The 26,905-nt window shown below is 40.8% G+C and overlaps 2 protein-coding genes across 3 annotated transcripts; both read left to right on the top strand.

The window, feature by feature from the left end:
• Positions 1-1,795: 1,795 nt before the first annotated feature.
• On the top strand, positions 1,796-8,941 carry hikeshi (heat shock protein nuclear import factor hikeshi). Of its 2 annotated transcripts, none has more exons than XM_048198285.1 (5): positions 1,796-2,006; positions 2,303-2,564; positions 2,815-2,966; positions 8,486-8,604; positions 8,676-8,941. In XM_048198285.1, exons 1-5 carry the CDS (start codon positions 1,977-1,979, stop codon positions 8,728-8,730), a joined length of 618 nt encoding a protein of 205 aa, XP_048054242.1. In that variant the 5' UTR covers positions 1,796-1,976; the 3' UTR covers positions 8,731-8,941. The 2 variants fall into 2 exon arrangements, with proteins under 2 accessions (XP_048054242.1, XP_048054243.1); XM_048198286.1 differs by having other exon boundaries at positions 1,807-2,006; positions 2,327-2,564.
• A 149-nt stretch (positions 8,942-9,090) lies between these two features.
• On the top strand, positions 9,091-18,242 carry LOC125273038 (coiled-coil domain-containing protein 81-like). The gene is made up of 14 exons (XM_048198282.1): positions 9,091-9,627; positions 9,851-9,912; positions 10,001-10,154; positions 10,386-10,639; positions 10,725-10,854; positions 10,964-11,042; positions 11,631-11,739; positions 11,819-11,965; positions 12,290-12,397; positions 12,472-12,641; positions 12,735-12,813; positions 13,685-13,905; positions 14,055-14,180; positions 16,911-18,242. The coding sequence occupies exons 1-14, from the start codon at positions 9,555-9,557 to the stop codon at positions 17,047-17,049; spliced, it is 1,851 nt and encodes a 616-aa protein (XP_048054239.1). The 5' UTR covers positions 9,091-9,554; the 3' UTR covers positions 17,050-18,242.
• Positions 18,243-26,905: the final 8,663 nt, after the last annotated feature.

The raw sequence follows: 26,905 nt of genomic DNA on the forward strand, positions 1-26,905 counted from the left end.
TGAGTCGAACATAACCTGACGATACTTTGATGTTTTGTTTGTAATGTAAAACACACACACACACACACAGACACAGACACACACACACACACACACACACACACACACACACACACACACACACACACACACACACAAACTGTCTTATCTAGTGACTTATTAAAAACGTACCTTTTCAAAAATGAACTGCTTCACATTTCTCGTTATGGGTTTGTGTATTGGATGTTTTAGAGTAAGAAGTATCGTCACGTTGTGTTTGTCAGGCTTTATTTGACTCTGAAAGGAAAAGCGGGAGTGAATTATTCTTCCGGTTCTGCTGTTCTCTGTGTTGAAAAGTGTTTCCTCTTTCTGTTTTGTTCTCAGTCTCAGCTTATTAATATCTAAGTTAGATCAAGCCACTTAAAGGGTTAGTCTGTTGCTGGCAGGGATATTAATGATTATTTCTGTTCCTGACAGATCTTCATCATTTGGTTAAACATCTATAAATGTGAACGGCAACACTTTACAATAAGGTTCATCAGTGAACATGAACTGATCATGAACTGCACTTCTACAGCTTTATTAATCTCTGTTTGTGTTCATTTCAACATTTGCTAACCCATTATTAAAATCTTGTTAACATTAATGCGCTGTGAACTAACAATGAACAGCTGTTTTCTAACTAACGTTAACGAAGATCAGTAAATACAGTAACAGATGCTCATGGTTAGTTCATGTGAGTGAATATATTAACTAATGTTTAACTAATGAACCTTATTCATCAAGTGAACTATTAAAGACTGTCGTTATCATTAGGCTTTTCTCCCAGTGAAGGATTCAGTGCCGTATTTGGGGATTTTTCTCAGAAGTTGTTGAATTCAGAAGTGAATCTCTGGTTTTTAAAGGATTTCTCCTCTTATAATCGACAGCAGTTCATACTGTCTATCTGAGCAGATGTGTGAAATACTGCTTTATTTCATTCTCTTTGATAATCTCTTTCATATTATGAAATCTGTATTAATGAACACTGTAGAGGTGGTTTGACTTTTCTTGATTTTTCTGCTCTAAATAATACTTTTAAAATTCATTGAATTAGACATTTCTTTTTAAACCAAATTTGCAGTGGAATTTTATACCCAGTTTTGTTTTCTCAGAGTTTGTGGTTTTAAGTTTCTCTTGATTTGCAATTACAGAATTGAGGAAATTCCTCTGAACTTACTGAACTTTCACAATTCTTCACTTCAGAAAGACGCTGTAACTCCAAACTCTATTATTAGAGTTTTACTGATTACTGAATTACTGATTATTGGAAGGTTCGTCATGGAAGAACATTTGGTCCTTAAATATTTGTTGGAAAATAAAGGAAATAACCTTCAAAATGTTACACAGATTTCATCCAGTATTTTTTATTTATTATTATTCTTTCTGTAATACATAAACATAATACAGAAACGTTCATTTATTTTGGCTTTGCTCTAATGTTTTTAACTAGATTTATAATTATTCAACATTATTGAGACACTTTCTCTTTGTCTTGAAAGTCTTTTGTTTGGTTTTATTAATATCGCCTCTAACAAAAGAAAAGAATAGTACATTGTAAATTTAATTTAAATTTTTGCCAAATTCCAGAATTCATAAATGTAATCTGTTATTTTTGCTTCATGAAAAATAAATTCTAATACATATCAAGACTGTCCTAAAACTTTCCATATGTGAGTCTTTTAATATTCTGTACAGTGACTTTGTTGGTTCTGAATTTTTTTTTTTTTTTTATGTTTATTGTTTTAAAACTGTAACGTATGTACGTGCCGCGCTGGATTGTCCAATCAGTGAAGCGCTTTTGTGTTTTGTTTCCGGGTCAGAGGTTACAGTCTGTCAGCTGCTTTTGGAAGTTTCTAGCAGTGAGAAACATGTGAGATGATGATGATCTGAGATAATAAAGAGCTTCTCCTCTCCGTGTCTGTTTTCTCGGATGTGTTTCTGCAGAGAATCTGGCGATGTTCGGCTGTTTAGTCGCTGGAAGGCTGGTGAGAAGATCGAGATTCATATTCACATCAGCTTTTGAACGCTAATAACACCATAAATCACAAACAGTCTCGCCATCAGCGGCATTTATCGCGTCTGATTTGACTGATGGTCACATTTATATGATTCCAGAACTTTCGTTACACGTGCAGCTTTTTAATATGCAGATCATGATTAGATGAGGTTGAATTGCTCAGATATAATGATGTGGTTCTGATGTTCTGCAGTGGTTCTGATGTTCTGATGTGGTTCTGCAGTGATTCTGCAGTGGTTCTGATGTTCTGATGTGGTTCTGCAGTGGTCTTCCTCTGCTGTGTTTCAGGTCCAGACGGACGCGCAGCAGGTCGCCTCTGATAAGTTCGTCTTTAATCTGCCGGACTGTGAGAATGTCAATCACGTGGTGGTGTTCATGCTGGGCACGGTGCCCTTCCCGGCTGGCATGGGTGGCGCGGTCTACTTCTCTTTCCCGGACCCTGCGGTCGGGCAGGTCTGGCAGCTGCTGGGCTTCATCACCAACGACAAGCCCAGTGCCATATTCAAGATCTCCGGGCTGAAAGCTGGTAAGCGACTTGTGTAAAGCCACTAGGCTGGAAAACAGATTTTAAAACGCTAGACTGCACATGCTGACTTTGAACACGGTTACAGAAGAAAAGAAACGCGAGATTTAGTGCTGAGAGACACGACAGATGAAAACCTCTTCTCAGAATATCAAACGTTGTGTAAAGACTAACCTGTGAAACCTTCAGACGGCTCCGACTGGTCACTAACATCCGTCCAGACTGCAGATCTCTGAGAGTGTGTGTGTTTCAGGTGAGGGCGGCGCTCATCCGTTCGGCATGATGACCGTCCCTCAGGCCCCGTCAGTCGCTCAGGTCGGGGTGTCGATCGAGTCTTTGGACCTTCTCGCACAACAAACGCCAGTGTCAAATTCAGCTGTTTCCACCGTGGACTCCTTCACACAGGTAAAGCTTCGCTGGATCTGCAGGCTCTTCAGTTTAAAGGGTTAGTTCACCCAAAAATGAAAATAATGTCATTAATTACTCTCCCTCGTGACGTTCCACAACCGTAAGACCTTCCTCCATCTTCAGAACACAAATTAAGATATTTTTGATGAAATCTGAGAGGTTTTTATCCCCCATAGAAAGCAATGAAATTACCGCATTGAAGGTCCAGAGAAGTAGTAAAACATGGTCAAATGTGAATCTACACGTGACTGCAGTGGCCGGGAAGAGAAGAAATTGTTGAATAAAGTTATTTTTGTTTTTGCGCACAAAAAGTATTCTCGTCTCTTCATATCATTAAGGTTGAACACTGCAGTCACATGACTGTTTTAACGATGTCTTTACTTCAGGGGTACTCAAGTTCAGAGGCCAAGAGGGCCGCATTTTAACCAAATGAAACACGAAGGGCCACAAATTATAACTTGGATCGTAAGACTTTTTTTAGGCCTACTTAAGACAATATTTGTAGTTTTACTGTTTATTTACTAAAAGTGCAGTTTATTATCTAGCTAAGTCTTAATAGTTGGTGTCCTTTTTAAAGTGTCACTGAACATGATAAATGGCATTTAAAAAAAGGATTAATAGCTTGTCTTGCTGTATTCTTAATGTACAAATGCATAAAGAAAAGCAAGAACTGATGAAAAGAAATCCTTATTCATTTGAAATGTCTGCATTGTTTTCACAAGAAATTTAAGGTCTGGCTGTTGTTCACTGGCTGATGAGAGTTTGTCCATCTGACGAAAACATTGCACTTTTTTATAGTCTTTTTATACTCCATTGCACCTTTTTTAACACTTTATAGCACCTATTTATACTCAGAGAATAAATGTTTTATTATTTGTATTATTACCCACATTTTAATTTCCAAAAATCAAAAAATCGTTTTTTTTCTTCTTTTTTTTAATGTCCAATCACAATCTCATGAATTATCGAACTATAACCAACGTTGTAAACATGATAAATAAGATTCTCCGTGAGCTCAGTGATGACAGATCTGTAATAGTTGCGCTCTTTGCTTCTGTTTATAACACATTGACATTAAGAATAAAAGGTTTGTTTTTTCATGCTGCTCGGCAACTTACACACTGCAAGGTTTGAGGAATGTCAACTGCATTTCATCATGGAAAAATAAGGTTACTTTGTTTTTTACTTGCGCGCACAGTCTCGAGCCTTTGATGGCGTTCACGAACACAAGTGCTCGACACATGCGCACAAGAGAGATTCATGCTTGTCTAGTCTTTTTCGCTCAAATAGTTACAATAAAATGTCTTTGTACTTGTTTAAAATTAGAGTTGCTGGTATCTTTTAATCCCCTCAAACGAGCGCTCTTCAACACGGTCGGCTATTGTGTTTTTTATTACTCTTGTTCTGTCCTCTCCGTTTCTTTTCAGACTGAAACAACAGCCCGTTTCAGTGCTGACACCTTGTGGACAAACTAAATTAGTGCAAAAACTATTCAATGTGCGCGTGCAAAGTGCCTTCAGTTTATATTATATTGTTCTTTGCGGTTAGAAAAACTGTGCTGCGCGCGTACACTATACGCGTTCTCTGCTGATGGTTACAGCGTCACGCGCACTGTACGCCTACCCTAGTGTACGTGTAAAAAAAAAACCGAAGTAATATTCACGCTAATTTTGAACGCAAATTATAATAAAAATACATTTATATGTAGCATGATGCGGGCCACAAATTTAATGCTGACGGGCCGGATGCGGCCCGCGGGCCGCCTGTTGAGTACCCCTGCTTTACTTCCTTTCTGGACCTTGAAAGTGTTGATTATATTGCTGTCTATGGACGAGTCATAAACCTCTCAGATTTCATCAAAAAGATCTTAATTTGTGTTGTGAAGATGAACGAAGGTCTTACGGGTGTGGAACGACACGAGGGAGAGTAATTAATGACATTATTTTCATTTTTGGGTGAACTAACCCTTTAAATAATAATCAGTTTGGATGGGCCATAACATTTTCAGATTCAATATCACACCCTTCCAAAGACGAGTATCACGATCTGTGCCTCTGTGGAAAGTTTTTGTGATCTCTGAGCATAAAATGGGCAATTTAACTTTATATTTGAAAGACAATTTAAGGTATAAATCACATATAGAAACTAGGGCTGCATGACCAAGGATTTATCTAGTTAAATCAAATAGATAAATAAAAGATTTATCATCTATTAGTTGTTAATTTAAGCTATTAGTCATTTAGTCGCATGTTTATGATAATAATTGAAAACAGTTTAAGTTTCAGGGCTGAGAAAGAATATTATATAACCGTGCTAACATTATTCTTCATTACAGAGAAATGCTAAACCTTAGTAATTAGCCATTCAAATATAAATTGGCGCTCAAGCACAGCATAAAGCTTTCCGCATCACACGGCAAAAGAAATGAAAAACAAGAAAGGAGTCTGAATATTTGAAGAGTTTGTTAATAAACGAGTGTTTTCCGCTCCTCTCCGCAGTACAGTAGAGTCTATAGAGAGAAAGACGCGTGGGTTAGACATGTCGAGCAGTGAAGCGGGACTGACTGATCTTCACACTCGGATACGGTTGATAATAGCGATCATTTATCATGGTTAGGGTTGGAGCCGTGTAAAGTGGGGTAGTTCTGCTTCTACTAACATGTTTCAAATGATAATCCATGTTTGAGGTTGATGGATGATAGACAGACATTTGGATTTCCTGCTCAACATACTGTAATTAACACACAGACCAGCAATGCTAACGATCTTCGTCACTTCCTGTGGAGTTTATTTTCTGTGACCAACTGACTAATAAAAATTGGGTCAACTAACCCTATTCTCATAATAACACTAAAGTATCAGATTCCTTATTTATTAATGACATTTATGAAAGTATAGTTCCGTGTCTTGGCTTCCGATTGATCAATACAAGCTCTCCAGTCGTTCTAACATAAAGATCTGGGGTCTCATTTATAAAACTGTGCGTAGGATCCCTACTAAAAGTGTACGTACGCGCAAAAGCTAGATTCTGCGTACGCACAAAAAAAATCAGATTTATAAAACCATGCGTACGCCAGAACCTGCGCACAAATCCCTTTATAAATCCCAGTCAGCGGAAGATTGTGCGTACGTGCATCTCCACCCTGTCTCCTCCCCGAAATCACCATATATGGAGCTTACGACGCCTAGTTTTACTATGCATAACCTCATCTGCATATTATTTCCATACACGTTCCCAACCACGTGACACCATGGTTAACACCGTCAAAGGTACAAGACATTGGAAAATATTAGATATGGACTATAAATGCCATTTGTGCCACACATTATATTGATAAAGATCATCCAGTATCCTCTTTATGTTTTAGAATAAATATATCAAAATATCCATAAAAACAAAATTGCATAAAATACTTCAGATAAAGGTTTTAGAATAGAGTTGATTCATTCATTTCCACTGTCCAAATAGTATTTTAATAGTTTGTGCAAATTTATGCAGTTTTGCTGATGAGGTGAACATAACTTTTAGGAAGTTTATAGGCTATTTTTAGTGGAAACAGATCGGCCTACCTATTTATTGCAGTGTAAATACAATTGTCTGACTCGGCGCGTCACTGACAAAGGATTTTAAAAAGAAAACATGCAAATCTTACCGTTTTCCTCAAATTATATCCTTCAAATGGTAATTGTTTGAAGATCCTTCACACGACATCAACACCTCCTGCAGCTGTGGCTGTACAGTAAGATATTATTGGACCTATTCAAACTGGACAACGGACCGTTCGACCACCGAATCCAGCAGCGTCTTCCATAATATCGAAGTTAAGTGTGCATCACTGATCGTCATTCTCAAAAAAATATTTTGTCATAACATCTGCAGTTTAGTTTAAAGAGGAATTATTGTGCTCCCAGCGCTCCTCGCTGTCATTAAAACAGCGTGTCACTGGAAAAGTGATCTAAAGTAGCACATCTACTATCTCAATTCATATCACTTTTGTCTCCAGAATGTGCGTACGCACGGCTCAAAGTTTGCTTAAAGGTGCGCACATTCTCCCGTCAAGTTTGTTTTTATAGATCACAACCTTTGCGCGGGAACTGGCGTACGCACGCTTCCAGCACCGTTTTGTGCGTACGCACGCTTTATAAATGAGACCCCTGGTATTCACACGAATCTCTTGCGTCACTGCATGTTGATATCAGTCGTACTGAAGACGTTCTGTAAAGAACTTCAATGCACTACAAATGTGATGTGATCATGTGGTTTTGACGACCTTCAGACATGATTGAAACGAGCGGCTGCAGACGTCTGTACCCACTGAGCAAATTACGTCCAGAAGACGTCTTTTTGAGGTCTTGTCTCAGGTTGAAAAGACGTCCACTGAGGGGCCAGAATGAAAGTTTTTATGACGTCTTTTTTTGACGTCTTCTGGACATCCGATATAGACGAACACGCAGAATCACCAAAGGAGAAAAATCACAATTTTTAAGCCACCATCGTGGAGATGAGTGTTTGCTTTAGTTGGGCTCTTGTCCCTTGCCTTATTAATATTAGTTTGTTTGGGCTGTTAACTGAGTCATAACAGCCAGACAAGTAAAGAGAAATGATCAGGTGTTGGTTATGGACTCACATAACCATTATTTGATCTGAATCACTGAACTCATTTAGAGCCCAATCTCTGAGTTAGATTTACATTGTTGATTACAGCAGCACTGTGATTCTACAGCAGAAAATCAGCTTTATCAAAATAATATGAAAGATTTCACATGATAAAATTTTTTTTCTCTTAGGCACACACAGACATCAAGAATCAGCCTGTGAATCTCAACGACGGTGACAAGCAACATATTCTGATCAACAGATCAACTCTGAACATTAGAAAACAAGCTACTTTTAGTCACATAAACAGAGAATCACAGTGCTGCTATAATCAATAACGTAAATCTAACTCAGAGATTGGGCTCTAGATGAGTTCAGTGATTCAGGTCAAATAATGGTTACGTGAAAACATAACCAACACCTGATCATTTCTCTTTACTTGTCTGGCTGTTATGACTCAGTTAACAGCCCAAACAAACTCTAATATTAATAAGGCAAGGGACAAGAGCCCAACTAAAGCAAACACTCATCTCCATCTCCTCATGCATAATACTGCAATTATAATCTTATGCATACTACAGTGCAGTGATTGGATTGAATGAGCTTTATGTCATGAATATATGTCGAGAATTGTTCGAAACGGTCTACGTCAGCATGTTCGATCATGCCCATACTTGGGCCGAAAGTACACGATGACGTCAGATTTTGTGACGTTGCTCCGACTCAGCTTTTCAAACAGGAAGACAGAAATTATTTTTGCAAAAATGCAAAAATAACTATTTTTCACATATGAATAACATTAATGAGTACCTGTTTTCAATGATGTGCAGCCTAAACATATCTGTTTACGTCTCAAAAAAAGTGTTTTGGGGTTTCACGACCCTTTAACTGCTCATGATGAAAGTTGCTTCATTCCACAGTTCACGCAGAAGATGCTGGAGAGCTTGTACAACTTCACCTCCTCTTTCGCACTGTCTCAGTCTCAGATGACACCGAACCCTTCAGAGATGTACGTTCCTGCGAGCTCCATCCTCAAATGGTGAGTGATCGTCGAGATGAAGCTGCAGACGCCGTCTTTGAGTTCAGACACGATATCATGTTTCCTCACAGGTATGAAAACTTCCAGAGGAGAATGATGCAGAATCCAAACTTCTGGAAGACATGACAAGTTTGCGTTGTTTTTAACAGTTTGATCCATTATTTCATGGAGAAGAAAATAATCTTTCATTTAACGTTCAGTTTTAATTTTCATGAAGACCTTCACCTGGACAAGAACCTTTTTCTTACAAAAATTATTGCCTTTCATTCTTTCTTTTTCTGAAGACGTTTTATATGACATGATGAACTCATAATAAACTCCTTTGGTTGACGTTTTATTTGTCTTGTCATGTTTATTTGTAAAGATTTCACAATAAAAATCGTTTCAAAGCAGAAATGCATGTGTGCTCTGGCAGCAAATGAATGTCCAGATATCATCAGTTTCTGACTGTGTGTTTATTGAACAGGAGATCAGCAGGGTTAGTCCATCTGTGATTGACTGCAGTCTGAAATCAAATGATCCTCATCATCTTCAGATGGCAGATACTATTCTATTTCAACAAATATATTTTGTAACGTAATCTGATATTTGTAAGTACCCTGCTGAAGGGAAAAGAAAGATTTTCAACCAGTCTAAGCCAGAATCAGCCTGTTGTTTTGTTCATCAGAGAACTGCTTAAAGGTCTTTCTGTTAGTCAGAGATGAATAATAAAAAAGCAAGAGCAGCTGAAGGTATGAAGGTCCTTCTGCGTGTTTGGATGGTGATTTCAGTAGAATCGTGTATCATATTCACTGTAGAAACGCGTCTATAGCAACAGATTTGCGACACGATCAAGAGCACAAAGCGAAACATCTTTACCTTTACTAGCGGTAATTCGGGTGTTTAACACCTGAATACTGAAATAATAAAGCGTCAATATGAACTGAAGACATTTCTGCCGCACTTCAGTCATGATTCAAATCATTGCAATGTGTGAATATGAGCGCAATCATCTGTCGACTCTCTCGAGACTCTCCGACGACGGTAAGTGACATTCTAACAAACACTAACACTAACCCTGTTCTATAACACTAACTCGTTCTAACTAACACTAACCCTGTTCTATAACAGTAACTCGTTCTAACTAACACTAACCCTGTTTTATAACCCTAACTTCTATCAATAATCGGCTGTCTGAACTACAGAGCGCAGCGCAGCTTCTTTCCTTCATCGATCAGTAAATCGCACACATTCTCTTTCTTCACAGATATCGATCATATTTGGTCGAGCGTGTCGTGTTTTATTGAGAAACAGATGTTCCTGCGAAAGGTATGAATTATGAGAGATTTTATTTTCTCATTGAAAGCGTGTATAGCGTGTTCAGTGCGGAATCCTGATGACAGTCGGTGTGTTTTAGGGGGTTTGCATCTTCGGTCTGGGCACTTTCACATTCTGCCAGCAGAAACTGAACCTCGGAAACAAACACATCCTCATTCAGAGACCCGTTTTCATCCTGTCAGAGAAACTCTCTCAGTATTACGGGCTCAAACAGATCAAACCACAGGCTACAGGTCAGAACCAACAACACAATAATTATGGATGTTCATTTATATACATTTTGACATTTTGCTATAACCGAAGCTCATACATGTATTGTAGCCTACAGCACTGAATTTGATTTCCTATAGCCTTGATCTAGATGTGTCCAGATCTGTGATGTGTAGCACAGAGGACACGAGACAGTGAAGTCTATCTCTGCTGAGTTCAGTCATTAGAAGCAGAACTAACGCGCGTCTCCTCAGATGTGCCCGTGGTGCCGCTCAACTTCTCGGCCGTGAGCGCGCAGAGCCCGTACGACAGAGACGCGGTGGAGGGATGTGTGCGCGAGACGCTCCACCTGCTGCTCCGCGCCGCGTGCGCGCGACAGTCTGTCCTTCACACCTTCCCTGGGATCGGCGTTCTCGCGTTCCGGCAAAACCGAGTCAAGATGATGTTCTGCCGTGACTTTATCTCAGCTCTAGACGGCACTGGTGAACTCTCAGCAGCTTTAACTAAAGTGAGATAGTTTGACTGAGATTTCTATATGTTTGATATAGAAAACCTGATGAAATATGAGAAATTATACTTTACTATATTTGCAGAGACTGGAAACAAGAAACAGTGGAGCATCTGAGAGACCTTCGAGCTTCACACTGCCCTCCATATCTGCAGGAGAACCGCTGAGAGAAGAGCCGCCGGCGGCCCGTCACACTGACCGAGAGGGTGGACGGGGTTTGTAATGACAACTCGTGCTAATATGTGGAGTAAATTCAGGAGAACCAAACAAATATGGTAATTCTGTCTCTTATCCCACTCAAAATCCCACTCTTATCTGCGACAGAGAGTCCGCCGGCAGACGGAGAGACGGAGACTGACCTCACTGACGGGCTGCTGGACAAGAGTCCGTCAAACACTGACCGGTACATTTCAACAGAAGACGATGAAGATTCAGCTGAATTACATTATAATATTACACATTTAAATAGAAAATACATTCCTTATCATCACAAAAACAAGGAAAAACTAGACTTTCCAGACTGAAATGGTCTCATTCCATCTACTTAGAGTGATGACAGAGAAGGTGCGCAGATAAGTCACATGACTAACCTCAGAATAGAGGCTTTATGTTACGCGCCATTCATGCAAACCTCGTGTGTGGCCGCAGAGTTCAGATGTCCGTCAGGAGAAAGTTCTCTTTAGCGACGATCAGTTTGAATGAATGAAACGTGAGCTTTAAAGCTGAAACTCAAAACTGGACTGTCAGTTTCTCCTCACAGCACAAATGCATTAAACATGCGCCACAGCACTGAATGAGTGACGAAGTCTTGTGATACTATAATAATCAGCTATATTATTAATAATCAATGAATTGCACAGTAATAGAGACTCGCTCTTATCTAAATGTATCAGCCAACAGACGGACTGAATGCTTTAAGTATCTCCAGCAGTTCACAGTGTTCAGCAGAATGCATGATGGGTGATCAGGACCCTTTCTGTCATAAACGCAGAGATGAGGATGTCTCGGGACCAGCAGGTGGCGCTGTCAGCATCAGGACACCAGAGAGAAGCGCTGCAGGTGTGACCGTGACGTGTGCTGACCACAGACGCGCCGGACAGGTGAGCCGCTCTGTTCGTCTGCCTCGTTCTCTTTCAGCTCTGGAAGTCGTGTGTGTGTGTGTGTGTGTGTTTGTCGCAGGAGTTGTGTTACGTCTGCATGCAGCGAGCGCAGAGAAACCTTCCCGTCTACCTGTCCGAGGAGAGCCGGAGAGCCGAGCGGGAACAAGAGCGGGTTTTAATGCTTAATCAACATCAGAAAGATCTACAGTACTTCCAGAAAGAAGAGGTGCCTAAACACACACACACACACACACACACACACACACACACACACACTCATTTACTGAAGCACCCGTTTCACGGGGAATCACATTTACTTAAAGCTCTATTGGACCTGACAGAAAACACTATGTGAAGGTTGTCATGACAGCAGCAAAATGATCATGCAAACAAAATTATGACAAAAAATCAAAAATTGTAAAATCAATCCAATAAATCATTGTACATGATTATATGTTATTTATGTTCTTAGATTATTTTTAACATGAATGAGAATAAATGACACACTCCTGATTGAATGATCCAGTGATCAGGTGTGTTTCCATCACAGACGGACAGACAGAAGAAGAGGGCAGACGGTCAGAAGGTGGCGGCGTTTAATCTGGGCGTGGCAGAAGCTCAGAGACGCAGGAAAGCAGCCGCATGCGGCCAATCACACGTGAGTCTGAAACACTGTTGAGGTTCTGTGTGCGTTTCATTATCTTTCTGGTCATGTGACGCGTGTGCTTTCAGGGCTCGTACATCTTTGCGGGTCGACCCTGTACCGCAGACCGTCTGCCGCAGCAGAGACGCTTCGTGCAGGAGCTGATGCAGGAGGCCTGCAGACGCAGACAGACGCAGACGCAGACGCAGCAGGAACAACAGCGACTGGACAGACTGCATCTGCTGCAGATGTCTGAAGAGTGAGAGCGTTTCTTCATCTCAACACTGTGTGAACCTGTTTGATTTAAGAAGATGTGACTGAATGAGCTTGTTCTATGTGATGTTTCCATCAGGATGGCATTGAAACGATCTCAGCAGCTTCATGAGAAACACGAGATGGCCAAGACGTACCGAAAGGCACTTGAAAAACAAGTGAGTGACTTTTGTTTGTCGTCTGTAGAGGGAGTGAGAGCAGATGAGTTTCTGTTAGAAAGAACAGGCCTTAAAGTCGTCATGAAAGGGAAGTTGCGTTGGTCTTTTCTTCTCTATTGTGTCGTATATCCGAGTGAAACGCTTCTGGAACAAGAACAGATGTAGGGCGGGGCTTGATTTTGATTGGATGGTTGTGGTTTGCTATTGGTGGATCTCATGTGAGTGACAGGTTGCCCCGCCCTCGTCATCAGAGAAGAGAAGAGATGCTGCAAGAGGAAGATATTCTGATTCAAGATTATGAATTTAACACACTAATGATGTGCAGCGATAAATCATTTACAATAAACACTGCAATATTCCATAAAAATAAGAATTTATTTGTTTATTGGATTATCTTAGTCCAAGTCGTCTCAAAGCAGCTTTACTGAAAATTTGCCAAAGGCAACTGTGTGTGACAAAAAAACTACATAAAATATTTAGATCAAGAAGGAAAAAAAAACTCTGAGAGGAACCAGACTCATCTGACCTCACAGTGAATGAACACATCTTGTGTAATTACAGTCTGTGATGATTGAGTTTTCAGGCTGTCTGGAGGCAGTCAGTAAACAGATCCAGTGACATCTTTATGTTATTGTGACTGCAGAAACATGCTGTGAAGTGCAATAAGACTTCGAGCGTCAGTAACACACTGTCCTGGTTATAGAGTTTGTGTGTTCCTGTGGCTCAAACTGCGCGATCATGAACTGATCAAATGAACACTTGAATGCAGACGCGACAGGACAGTTCTGCTTCGCTCTGAGTGTTTCATTCTCATTTTGTGATTTATCTCCTGATCTTTGTGTTTTTCTGTCTGTTTGCGTCTGGTTTACAGAGTGAACGCCGCTGTTCAGAAACGGCTCCTGGTTCTGACGCGCGGCCCGTATTTGGGCTGATGGACTCCAACCCAGCGGCTTTAGCCGAGCAGAGATGGAGAGCGCAGAAGATCTCTGAAGAACTGATGAATACGGCCGACGGCAGGAGGAGAGACATGCTGAAGAAACGCTTGAATGAGCAGAAGAGAGAAATAGAAATAATGCAGAGAGACCACAAAGAGTGAGTGACAAAACCCATAATGACAGCGTCACGCCTCTGAAAAACAAACGCATGAAAAGAGTTCGTTCTTGTCATTTCAACATGATACATGGTGTTATTAGCATCTGACTCAGAACTGCACCAGTCTTTCACTGTCGAATTGTTTACAGAATGTTAGAAGAGCGAATCTGTCGCTACGAGAAGCGGCGTCAGCTGCAGGCCGCATGTGTGGAGAACTGGCAGCACAGCGCCAACATGAGACACCAACGAGAACAAGAGGAGCTGAACATCAGGAGGTACGAGAAACTAGAAATAGATAATTGGTCAGATGGATGGATGGATCAACATCAATCAACATTTATTTATACAGCCCTTTACAACACTCAAGGTGAACCAAAGTGCTTTCCAATAAAAACAAAACAATGTAAACAAAAATTAATAAGCAACAAGAAAATGAATAAAAAATACACAAAATGCACAAAATACACAAAATGCCAGCACAACTGCTAGATATTAAAAGCCAGTCTAAATAAATAAGTTTTAAGCTTAGCTTTAAAAAGGCCCAGGTCAGTGATAGTGCGCATATCGGCGGGGAGCTTATTCCAGAGTCTGGGCCCAGCAACAGAAAAAGCCTGGTCACCCCAGTGTTTGCACCGTGACCTTGGGACTTCCAGTAAAAGTTGGTTTGTTGACCTAAGAGCCCTGGTTGGCTGATACAGAGCCAGCATCTCAGTTACATAAAGAGGGGCAAGGCCATTGAGAGCTTTAAAAACAAACAAAAGTATCTTAAAATCAACTCTAAAAGAAACTGGAAGCCAGTGGAGCGAATAGAGAATCGGAGTTATGTGCTCACGTTTGCGTGTATTGGTTAAAAGACGGGCTGCAGCATTCTGCACCAGCTGAAGGCGCCTGAGGGATGACTGTGAGACACCAACATAAAGTGCATTACAATAATCTAATCTTGAGCTGATAAAAGCGTGAATAGCTTTCTCAAGATCAGAGCGATTCAGAAATGGTTTGACCTTGGTCAAGAGACGTAATTGAAAGAAACTAGCTTTAACCACACTGTCAATTTGTTTATCAAATTTCAGGCTACTATCAAAAGTCACACCGAGATTTCTGATTGATGGGTCTAAGCTTTGAAGTCAGCGCATTAAAGTCGGAAGTTACAGACTCTCCGAATAAAATATACTCAGTCTTCATTTAAATGAAGGAAATTTTGCTCTAACCATAGTTTAATGTCATTAATGCAATCAATTAGTGACTCAACTGCGTCAGTGTTTTTTGGGCTCAAAGGCAAGTAAATTTGCAGATCATCTGCATAGCAGTGATAAGCTATATTGTGCCTGGCTATGATGGACCCGAGAGGCAGCATGTAAAGTGAAAATAAAACAGGCCCGAGAATAGAGCCTTGTGGCACCCCACAAGAGAGAGAGGAGGTGGAAGAGGACGAGTCCCCAATCGCTACAGAAAAAGTTCTATTGGTCAAATATGACGAGAACCACTGAAGTGCAGTACCCCGAATGCCAAACATGGTGATTAAGGCGAGACAGAAGACCTTCATGGTCCACTGTATCAAAAGCCGCCGTGAGATCAAGTAATACTAAAATAACAGGGCTCTCAGCATCAACAAACCGAGCAATATCGTTATGCACCTTTAACAGTGCGGACTCAGTGCTATGTCGCGATCTGAATCCCGATTGAAATTTCTCAAAAACTGAGTTATTTTCTAAAAAAGAATATAGTTGTGTAAAAACAACTTTTTCTAGCACTTTTGAAAGAAAGGGCAGGTGGGAAACTGGTCTAAAATTAGACAAAACTGAGGGATCCAGATTAGGTTTTTTGAGTAAAGGCCTAACCACAGCGTGTTTAAAAGCAGCAGGAACATATCCTAAGCTAAGACATTATGGATGATGCAGACCTGCCAACATGTACGCATTTTGACCTCAAAGTACGCTGGTACGATTTGTCACTCTATACTACGAAAAAAACCCGGTGACTCCTCCGTGCATGCGTAGTACTCAAATCCAGCAAAAGAAAGAGTTCAACCAATCATAGCGTTGGGTTCATTTCCCCAACAGCACATTAGTTACTTTACTAATGTTGTTCCCCAGAGGAGAACTGGCCCCCCGACTAAGCCTGGTTTCTCCCAAGGTTTTTTTTTCTCCATTTTAACACCTATTTGCCACTTGTTTGCCACCTGATGTCACCTGATGGAGTTTGGGTTCCTTGCCGCTGTCGCCTTTGGCTTGCTTAGTCGGGGACACTTGACATTTGACTTGACATTTGATATTCAAAAGTATTCTTGACATTTATTCAACAGTGCTTTGATCTGATCTATTCTTTAAGAGCTGCTGTGCAGCAAAAATTATGTACCAGTTATCAATGTAAAGCTGCTTTGACACAATCTGCATTGTAAAAAGCGCTATATAAATAAAGGTGACTGTTTTCTAAGGGTTTCTTAATTTTAGACTAGTTTTCATTACAAAACCTGTATAAAAGACTCGACTGTCAGGTTAGTTGTATGTAAATATAGCCTACTTGAAATTGCAAACAAAACTTTTTTAGTCCATATTAAATACATGAATGCGATTCACTTGTGGTTGTCAGTTTGTATAAGCACACATTATGCAATGCAATATTAATCTGAATTAAAAAAATGCTTTTGAGCAGGTGTAGTGAAATTTTTAATTGTGTCAAATTTAAAAAAACTTTAACAGTCAAAATTAGATTAACGAAGATGGGTGTGTGTGTGTGTGTGTGTGTGTGTGTGTGTGTGTGTGTGTGCTTTGTGTATTGTATTCTCAAAAATGTAAAAAAAAATATGACCCCCCCCCCCAAAAAAAAAAAAAAAAAAAAACACCCCTTGTCCCGTCCCGTCACACTGGTACTCGAAAAAAATTTCCAACGTTGGCAGGTCTGATGATGGACCACAAGAATGAGAGAAAAACACGTGATGATGTAGTGATGATGAATCAACACAGGATTTTCTGAAATTGTAATGATGTGTGTTGTGTTTCCTTCAGGTTCGGTGGTCAAACTCTGACGGACCGACTTGGACAATATGAGCGCTGCAGCCGATGCAAACGCAGCGCCTCCAACTGCGGCCGGACCAACATCTTCAGAGACACCAATTATGTGTCTGGGTCTCGATTAATGCTGTAGACCTCGAATTTCAACCCCGATAATAAAGAGCAAAATAACATGAAAATAGCTCGACCAGTCTAATGTTTTATGATGAATGTGATCACATTCACAAGCACTCTCACAACCAATTCATTTTATGATTAGCATCCACAGAACGCAGATGAACGTCCTCATCCACGTGCAGGTCAAGTCACCTTTACTTCTATAGCACTTTATACAATACATATTCTATACAATTTGGCATCATTTACACAGAGATGAAACACATTTTTATTCTTTATAAAGTCATCAGTCGCTCACAGCAGCATTTCAACACTGAATGAAGATGAAGAATGTGCAGATGCTATTTTGTGTTTGTCAGAAATGTTTCAAGCAGAAGTTTAAATGCGCCGTCATCTGTAGATCATGTATGATACTGAGATATTATTAACATGAATGATGCTGAGATATTATTAACATGAATGATACTGAGATATTATTAACATGAATGATACTGAGATATTATTAACGTATGATACTGAGATATTATTAACATGAATGATACTGAGATATTATTACAGTTTTTTTCGATGGCTAAACGACAGTGGGCACAACTGGAGTCACATGAGCAGAACTCTAACTACAGTCTGCACAGCAGCAGTTCATGTGGACCAAACTCTAGTTTGTTTTTCATTGCTTGAACACAGTTTTCAAAACTCTACACACTTATCCCATGACTTTAACCACAACCTGCACAACACTGTGGATTTACAGCACTTTGTTCAAATGCTAACACTCTGCTGTCAAAACTGTGAACCACACATTCAAAACAGAATAGATTTATACATATATATATATAGGTAGAGCTCAGAAAGACAGGGATGGATAAGGCACTCCAGAAGGTTCTTCCCCAGGTGCATAGCAAGAGAGAACATTAGATGTGATGTTGATGTGGCCTGATGCTAGAGAGAGGCAGGATCAGCCCCTCAATTATTTGTTTGAATTACAGTATGTACTTTTAGTTTCTACCTTTTTTTCTCATTACTGTAATTCTGTAAATTACTACAGACTATTGAAGCAAACTGCTCATTTTCATTTACCTTAAAGAATTATGTTCTAAAAATTTAAATAAATCATGTGAAAGAATGTCACTCTTTTCTTTGAAGAAAATATTACTTTGTATGAAGTCACTGAAATTGTTCAAACTGTAAAGATAAAAAGTTTGTATTTTCTGTGTTGGTGTTTCTCAATGTGTTCTGAGTGACAGTGTGTGTATCAGTGTGCGTGTGTGTGTGTGTGTGTGTGTGTGTGTAAGTGTGTGTGTATCTCAGTGAGGGTTGTGATAGTGTTTGGCTGCACTGAGCCTGTTTTGAGTCATGTGTTAACTGTTTAGCTCAGGTGACTGTTGGTAGTGCAGACTGTAGTTAAAGTTTTGCACATGTAGCTCCAGTTGTGCTCACTGTCGTTTAGCAATCAAAAAAAACTGTAACATGAATGATACTGAGATGCACTTTAAGTCTATAGAAAGTGTTTTTCTGCATGTGATTCATCAGTATAAATGTCATGTGCCACGAAACTCCATTAGTTCATTTTTATCAACATTTAATGATGTATTTTGTCTATTTCTTAGTTAGAGCTCAAATATTATTCATTATTAAACAATGAATGTATATCCCTTTTTTAAAACATGCTTTAAATCCTTCAGTTTCTTAATTTACATGCAAAATGTGTGTGTGTGTGTGTGTGTGTGTGTGTGTGTGTGTGTGTGTGTGTGTGTGTGTGTGTGTGTGTGTGTGTGTGTGTGTGTGTGTGTGTGTGTGTGTGTGTGTGAGTGTGTGTGTGTGTGTGTGTGTGTGTGTGTGTGTGAGTGTGTGTGTGAGTGTGTGTGTGTGTGTGTGTGTGTGTGTGTGTGTGAGTGTGTGTGTGAGTGTGTGTGTGTGTGTGTCACTGTGGCATAAAAGAAATGAACAGCAGATGGAGTTATGATGTCAAAAACACACTCTGGCCTCATACGACTTACAGTTTGACAGCCAAAAACCACATCAGAGTGACAAACTCCTGCTGTGAATCAGTCATTTCCACACTAGAGCAAACACAGATCTGTGGACATTAATGTCTGAGCCACTAAATGAAATATTAAGTCAGTTTTATAAATATAGCGGTTTGTGAAATGTATGTTGTTTCAAAGTACTATTACAGAAAAACATTGCAGTGCAAATATGTGAAATTCCACAGATCTTCAGTTATTTCTGAACATTTATGCTCTGTAATGTTTGTCATTACGCACGTCCAACAAATCATATGATTTTACAATAGAAGAAAAAAAAACCTTGGGAAGAACCATTAAAGGTCTACACAGCAACAACATAGTTGATATTATATATATCATAGTTTCATATATATAAAACGACTGATTTCAGAAGGATTTATTCAGTCTGTAAGTTCACGTGTTACTCAAGTAGCAAGAGAGAGTGTCGTAATCTCGTGGAGTCTCATGTTCATCTGTGCTGAAAGTCAATGATGCCCAATGGAGCAAAGTCAAACTCAACCACTAACCCATATTCTGCCTCTTCACCGAGAGGATTTCACCGCTCTGCTGGGAGCAAATCATGGAAATGTAGCGTGAATGCGAGAGCGTGTGGACAGCTGCTCCGCTTTTCCAAGACTCCAGATCAAACTGATATCCCACATTTATTGAGCAACACTTCAGCCAGAGTCCAGTCCTGATTCCAGATGTTCAAATCACAGAGGAAGCCATCAAACCAAAACTACAGATCTTCTGCATTGAACACTGTACAAACCAGCATCTGATAATGACAAACAAGCCTTTACAATGCGATTTTAATTATATTCTTTTGATATGTTGCATTTGGCCGTCTGGTGTTCGTAAAGCTGCATCTTCAGGAGTTTCACATGTGAAGCAGGACAGATGCAGAGAGACGGTCTGCTTTCACTCGTCTTACTGTGATCTCAGTCCGAATACACACGACAGAACCAGAACCGGCACAGAACGTACAGCTTCATGTTTTATAACTTCTTTTGTGACTTTAGCGAGAGTTCAGACATTAAAAAGACATTCGTCTCCAAGAGGTTAGATGTCATATCACATAGTCTCTTTACATTCAAACTGACATCATGATAGTGTGACATTACGAACCACAGGGGACTAAAGTGACTCATGAGGTTCACACACACACACACACACACACACACACACACACACACACACACACACACACACACACACACACACACACACACACACACACATAATAAGATTTGAGTCATCAGTGATCTAACCCTGCAAACATGAGGATAATAAACAGCCAAACAGACTGACAGCTTCATGTCCTCTTCGAGTCTGTTGTTATTCTAATGTATACAAGCATTTGGGACATTTGGGACATTTGGGACATTTGGGACTGGTTACTCTTCACCCCAAATCATGGATCACACGGCCTGTCCTTCCTGCTGAAAACTCCAAGGCGTGTTTCGCCGGTCATCAGCATGTGAAGCAGGAGTGACGGTAGATCAGCTCAGTGAAGCTTGAGACCAGCATGAACCAGCCTGGATTCTGCCTCTCCAGACCTTCTGATCTCGCCTTCACTCCTTCACTCCTTTTCCCCTCATTTTCCATGTAAGTGGGTGTTTCTGCAAATATTATCCAGAATCATTCCGGTGGGAAAATTTCTGGCATGTTTGCCTCATATTGATGGATTCCAGCATGTTTCAAAACTATTGGGTGCATTTCAGTGATCTGAGGAACAGCCAACATTTGCTGCTCGTGTCGCTCCAGCTGCAGCGCTCAGCTGATACACGTGTTTATTCCACATCATCATGTGACCGTTGGAAACCAGAGCCGCCATTTTCAGATTTATTGTCTGATGGTTTATAATGATAAGCTCAGATCAGGTTGGAACAGAGCATGAAATAATCAACTATAAACAGATCATCTCATTTGTCTATAATCCACAATCTAGAAGAAAGTAATGTGGTGTTTCACCGGCAGCTGCTCGCGGTGAGTTCATGCTAATGAGTCTCTAGCAGAACGTTCCCGTTCTCTTTCTGCTGGAGGCGTCCAGGTCAGTAAAGTCTGAACTGACCATCAAACTGATGCTGATGAATCTGTAGCTGTACATCCGTATAGTGCAGAAAACACATGATTCTATACTTCAGCTTCACATTATGACACAAAACACGTGCTCTTTAACTTCATGAGGAATCATAAATGTGGCGTTTCAGTCTGAAATACTGACAAAAGAAGGAAAGTCTCTGCAAACAGAATAATACAGACTGAGCTTTGCTGAGTTTTCAGGCCAGTCGTTCATCAGGAACATATGAATATAATGTTTGCATGAAAACTTGTGTTCTTCAGTGCCTACGATATCCCACAATCCCGTGCAGGTGTTTGAAACAAATTAATTCATATTTATTTCAACTCATGCCTCTATTTCTAGTGAGAAATAAGCACTGGTCATGAATTATTGACTTGAGTAGGTTAAAGCTGGTTACTTTTTTTGACTGTCTTCAGTTTTGGACACAAATGTCTTCACACACATTTCATATAAAGACCCAAACCTGAGGAAACATTCAGGCGGTTCTGATCCAGAGTAAACACACATACAGAAATCACAGGAGACGCTCAGGTTAAACGCACTAGAGAAAGAAGACGAAAAGCACATGGTGTCAAACAGATTCATGCTGTAGTTCAGACGAGGTAAATGAACACGAAACTCTCAATATCCAAGAAATAATTCAGGCCATTTCATTAAAGTGAAATCCTCCATCACAAAGTCTTTTGGCAAACGTTCATCCGTAAAATCGGCCTCCTGAGTGTTATGGCATATGAAACTAATAGTTATTGTAATAAAGTCATGCGTTACGGTCTGTGGAGAGAACTTCACTGAATTAACTGTAAAACAGACAATATGAACGAGTGTCATGAGCTCAGGATCAAATCACTGAAGATACTCAAGTGCAGATGAATTACAATTCATCATTTTTACCAATAATTGGAATAGAATTTCAAAAACATTTTGCTATGGATATTTTTCTATTGATCTAATAGTCTTCCTTTACATGCTTTAATGTGTTACTATTTTAAGATGTCATATTCTGTCCCGTGTGAATCCAGCGTTTATATGTTATATACGTCACTTCTGAAACTTTGCAGCATGTAATATAATTGTCGGTCCTCTTAGCAGCATGAAAAACAACAGTTTTATTAAATGGATTATATAGGCTGTAGTGCGAAAGCGAGCCAAGACCGCTCCCTTTACAATCACTACAACGCTGTCGCTTTGTCAGTTCATAACAGTTTCACAAAGTTCCTTTATATTCAGTGAAGCTGCCAACAACGCACAATAAATCTCTGTCTACACTTTGTTTGTTAATGAGAGGTTTTGCAAGTCTGCTCTACACATCACTGAATAAAAATCTGAGTGGATTCTGACTAACTTACAAGCTTCTGATTGGTCGCTGCGTTCAAGAGATCACGACTATGTCAACTATGCAAAAACATGTCAATAGATACACAGATACATTCTCTACAGTGCAAACACAAATATGAACTGAACGTTTGCCAAATCTCTTTCGCCAGTATATACTGTGTAAGTATTAACTGAGGGTGCTCATGCTTGCGTTTGTAGACCCGGCCGGCCCGCATGAGCCACACGTGTGTTTGAGATGGAAACATGAACCCTGTGATGCCGCAGCCTTCATCTTCAACCCGCAAACAATCAGAGGAAGAAAGAGTTCACACGCAGCCTATGGGGCGCGAACGGAAACATGTATGAGAAAATATGATGATGAGAAAGAAAAAAAAATGTTGGAAAAAATATCCCTGTTTCCCTCACGCTGTGTATTATGAGAGAGTTTATGATGGCTAAACGGATTCACAGTTTATATCTGGAGCAGAATGTCATAATTCAGCAACGAGTAACACTAATTCTGTTCCATCATTAATTAATTAATAACCACACAGGAACAAATGAGTAACGCAATATTAACATTCTAGTAACATTCAAGATTTTCACTTTAGAGTACTTATCCAAATAATCAGTAATTCCTTCTGAAGGATTCAGTAATACTGAAGTCATTACTAGTAGATTTCCATGATTGTCACTTTAGAATTAATTATACATTGAACATTACTCTGATTAATTATGATCCTTATATAGTAGTTCTTAGTCCTCCTGAAGGTATGAAAAATATTAGTTATTGATTAGCTGATTCAACTGAGCACTGTTACTTACTAGTTCATTCATCAGAGGTTCTTGTTAGTTAATAGAAGTTACTAGAAAGTTAATATTGCGTTACTCATTTGTTCCTGTGTAGTTATTCATTAATGATGGGACAGTATTCTAAAATGTTACCCGGCTCTGAAAATTTAAGTGACACAGGGTTAAAAGTTATCTTAACCTGGGCTTCACAAAGACGTTACTGGGTTTAACGTGGGAATCCATCAGGAGCATAAATGTCTGGAAAACCCCTGGCAGTTCAGGAAGACTCACGTGGCAGGAAGAAACAAAAACACAGGATCCTGTGGCGACGATCGCTCTGTCACAGGCCCATCCGGATGCTTTGGGTCACCGACTGAAACTACAGTGTGGAGAAACAGACTGCTGTCAAAACTTTGTGAGGGAATTGAGACACGGACCTTCAGAGTCCAAAACAGAGCGACATCTCTGCATTATCGAGCTGTTGAGTCCAGTTCTGTTCAGAAACTAACAGAACACTCACATTACACGAGAAATCTGCTGATCTCTGTGCTTGAATACAGTGTCGTGTATGCCGTGTGTGTGTGTGTGTGTGTGTGTGTGTGTGTGCGTGTGTGTGTGCGTGTGTGTGTGCGTGTGTGTGTGTGTTCAATACAGGGTGTGCACAGGCCCAATTTGCATCTGAGCAGCATAAAATAAGTTCATGAACACATGTAATGATCTCACTTTAGGCTTCTTTACACAGACGAGTTAAGGCTGCTCAGTGCCTTCATACAAATTCTGTGTAAAGACATAAGCTGGATAAAAACAGACTAAATCATGCCAGCTCTGATCCACCTCAGCCCCGAGTATCAGTATGCAGCTGAAGTTGCTGTAAATGCATTGATGCCACCTCTGAGCAGCAGTGTGTAAAGACACCTCAATGCCAGCTCACAAGTGCTTCTATGCCACCTCAGCTGTGTAAATTTGGTGTAACATCTGCATTTCTTTTCATGAAACACAAAATATCTGCCCAATCAATCAATCGATGGATGGATGTGTGAATCAGCAGAGCTCCCTCACTGCAGCTGGAATCTCTCAGGAAGAGTCGGATCCCGTCAGGAAGGGAACAGAGTTTCTCTGACTCACTCTTGAACCTCCCGTCCACACCCAACATTCCCTCGGATGGAGCACGGGAACGCTCTGTGCTTCAAAACAAACCCACGCTAGATTCAGACGGGCATCTGACCTCAAACAATCCCGCAGAGACACATGAATAACAGGAAGTGAACGCTCAGCGCTGCCATCGTGATGTTTTATTCGCGATGACGTCGGAGATGATGGAATGGAATGAAACTCTCTCATGTCTTTATTTAAATCAGTGATGGCCGACAACCGATGAGTTGAAAAATTAACAGTAAAAGGACTTGTTCTGGGACGTTAATATTGAGGGTTATTGTGCACATGCAAAAATCTCTTTCTCTCTCTCCTCTTTTTTGCAAATGTCACTTTAATGCTCAGGTCACAGTGTGCTCAGAAAACACCACCAGATACTGTGCAAATCACAAGTAGGTCAGCTTGATAAAAGAAACTTTTCATTTTACAACCCATATAGTCTTCACAATGATACTGGGCTCCAGGCTTGTCGTTACACACGTGGATAATTAGACTGAACACTGAGGCTCCAGAGCGCTTGATGTGGACCGCTGGATCAGAGAGTTTGTGTTCGTGTTTGCTCTTGTTCAGCCCAGATCTCAGATGAATCATCGCCGCACCCAACAGGCTTGTGTTCACCTCTCTTTGAATGGTAAAATGTTTTTCAGGTGTGTTACTGCTGGATGTGCGTTTTCACTTCTAGCGATGACCAGTCCAAATCAAACAGTGTGCGCAATGAGCACCACAGGAGCTTTAATCCAGCACCAATAGGACGAACTATGTTGCGTGTTTTGATCTGATTATGTGAGATTTGATTTGATGTCCTCATGATCAGGGAGGAAAACACGTCCCTTCAGAGGATTCATAAACCACAGCTATAAGAACAAACGTGATTCTGAGATTCATTCAGTCAGCACACTGAACTTTAACAGTGCGGGAGGTTTCAGCACATCACTATCAGCACTAGTACTAGTGATGGTTGACTTAGTTAACGCCGCTTATGAATCATCACATGCTATCAAACAGCCCATCCACATACAGCTGAAAACAGACATTAGCAACACTAAACAACTGTAAGCCCACGAGATGGAGAGGAACACTCCCTTTTTGTTCTAGATATTAATCTTGAAATAAAGACATAATTCTGGATGCGACACTGTTGGACTGACAGAGAAAAACACTGGAGCAACATTCTGTTCTTCTCCTGTTTCATACAAACACACAAACAAACAAACAAACAGATTTTCATATCAAACTCCTAATAAATAGGATCTGAGGGATTATTCCACAAGACGAACAATATTCTGCCATTCATACATGTTCCCTGACATAAAAAACTCAGTTAAACACTTCCATCAAGAACTTCAAAAACTCTGTAAGTCTCCACTAATGTCATTAAGTGACCATTAAACTAATTAAATTAATTTAGATGCAGTTAAAAACTACACTGAACCAACAACAAACTGTCAGGAACTGTCAGGGGGGGTTGAAGTGATGGTGGAGACGTGGCTGACGACTGATGGAGACGCAGCCGATGGAGGTGGAGCCCAAGAAGATAGAGAGCTGATGGGAACAAACGACACAGATGGCATTGGAGACTGATGTGGAGCTGCAGCAATGAGTATCCGAGGTAGAACCAGGGTGCCAGAGGACTGAGGCATAGCCGGTGTGACTGAGGACCAAGGCGGAGCCGAGACGGAGCGCAGCAGATGGCTTGTCCGTGGTGCAGACAGACTGAGAGCCAGAGGGAAGAGGGAACCTGGTGGAGCCGTAAGGATGATGGTATCTGGTGGAGCCGAGGGAGGGAGGAGCCAAGGGGCTGACAGGCCGAGGTGGAGTGACGGGATCAGCGGCTGGAGTTGGAGTCGGGGGATCCTCCTGCCTGTGCGAAGCTGGAGACCTGAAGACCCAAGGCAAATCTACACAATAGAGTGGTGTCACAGGAGAAGCCGAGGGGCTGAGAGGGAACCAGCGGAGCCTTGGTTGACTGTTGAAGAAGAGGCAAGAAAGGGAGCCTTGGCAGGATCTCTGGAGACACAGGAGACTCTGAACTGGGCAGAACCAGCGGAGGCACCGGAGACTTCGAGCTGTGCAGGACCAGAAGGGATGTGAAATTAAGATAAGCATCCTCTTCTAAATCACCATATATCGAGGTCAGCTTCAGCTCACCCTCAGCGCTGGGAGTGTGGGCAGGGTCTCCCTCCATTCCCTCAAACTCCAATAGCAGTCCCACGGTGGAGCAGGATATTGCCGCACACCTGGTCAGACTCTTTTGGGGGCTCTGGGGCGATGGTTGGCTCAATCCTCATGTCTGGCTCCTTCATTGCGGCAGACTCGCTCTCTCCGTCTGCGGTGGGCTCTGGCATCATTATCCATGTGGCGAGGAGATGGCTGGCTGGGCTCTGGGTTCGGAGTGGGGCTGGTGATGTCCTTGAATGAATGAATGAATGAATGAATGAGGCATTTATATAGTGCTTTCCTATGTACAACTGTACACCCAAAGCGCTTTACAATCATATCAGGGGTATCTCCTCATCCACCAC

Source organism: Megalobrama amblycephala, linkage group LG7, assembly GCF_018812025.1.
Source record: "Megalobrama amblycephala isolate DHTTF-2021 linkage group LG7, ASM1881202v1, whole genome shotgun sequence".
NCBI classification, from domain to species: Eukaryota; Metazoa; Chordata; class Actinopteri; order Cypriniformes; family Xenocyprididae; genus Megalobrama; species Megalobrama amblycephala.

What these genes read in the sequence shown, in the direction of transcription:
- hikeshi (XM_048198285.1), top strand. Translation starts at nt 1,977, where the DNA reads ATGTTCGGCTGTTTAGTCGCTGGAAGGCTG. An exon ending in GATCTCCGGGCTGAAAGCTG is followed by an intron (nt 2,565 to 2,814) that starts GTAAGCGACTTG and finishes TGTGTGTTTCAG; the next exon opens with GTGAGGGCGGCGCTCATCCG. An exon ending in GCGAGCTCCATCCTCAAATG is followed by an intron (nt 8,605 to 8,675) that starts GTGAGTGATCGT and finishes GTTTCCTCACAG; the next exon opens with GTATGAAAACTTCCAGAGGA.
- LOC125273038 (XM_048198282.1), top strand. Translation starts at nt 9,555, where the DNA reads ATGATTCAAATCATTGCAATGTGTGAATATGAGCGCAATCATCTGTCG. An exon ending in CTCGAGACTCTCCGACGACG is followed by an intron (nt 9,628 to 9,850) that starts GTAAGTGACATT and finishes CTTTCTTCACAG; the next exon opens with ATATCGATCATATTTGGTCG. An exon ending in TGACCGAGAGGGTGGACGGG is followed by an intron (nt 10,855 to 10,963) that starts GTTTGTAATGAC and finishes TATCTGCGACAG; the next exon opens with AGAGTCCGCCGGCAGACGGA.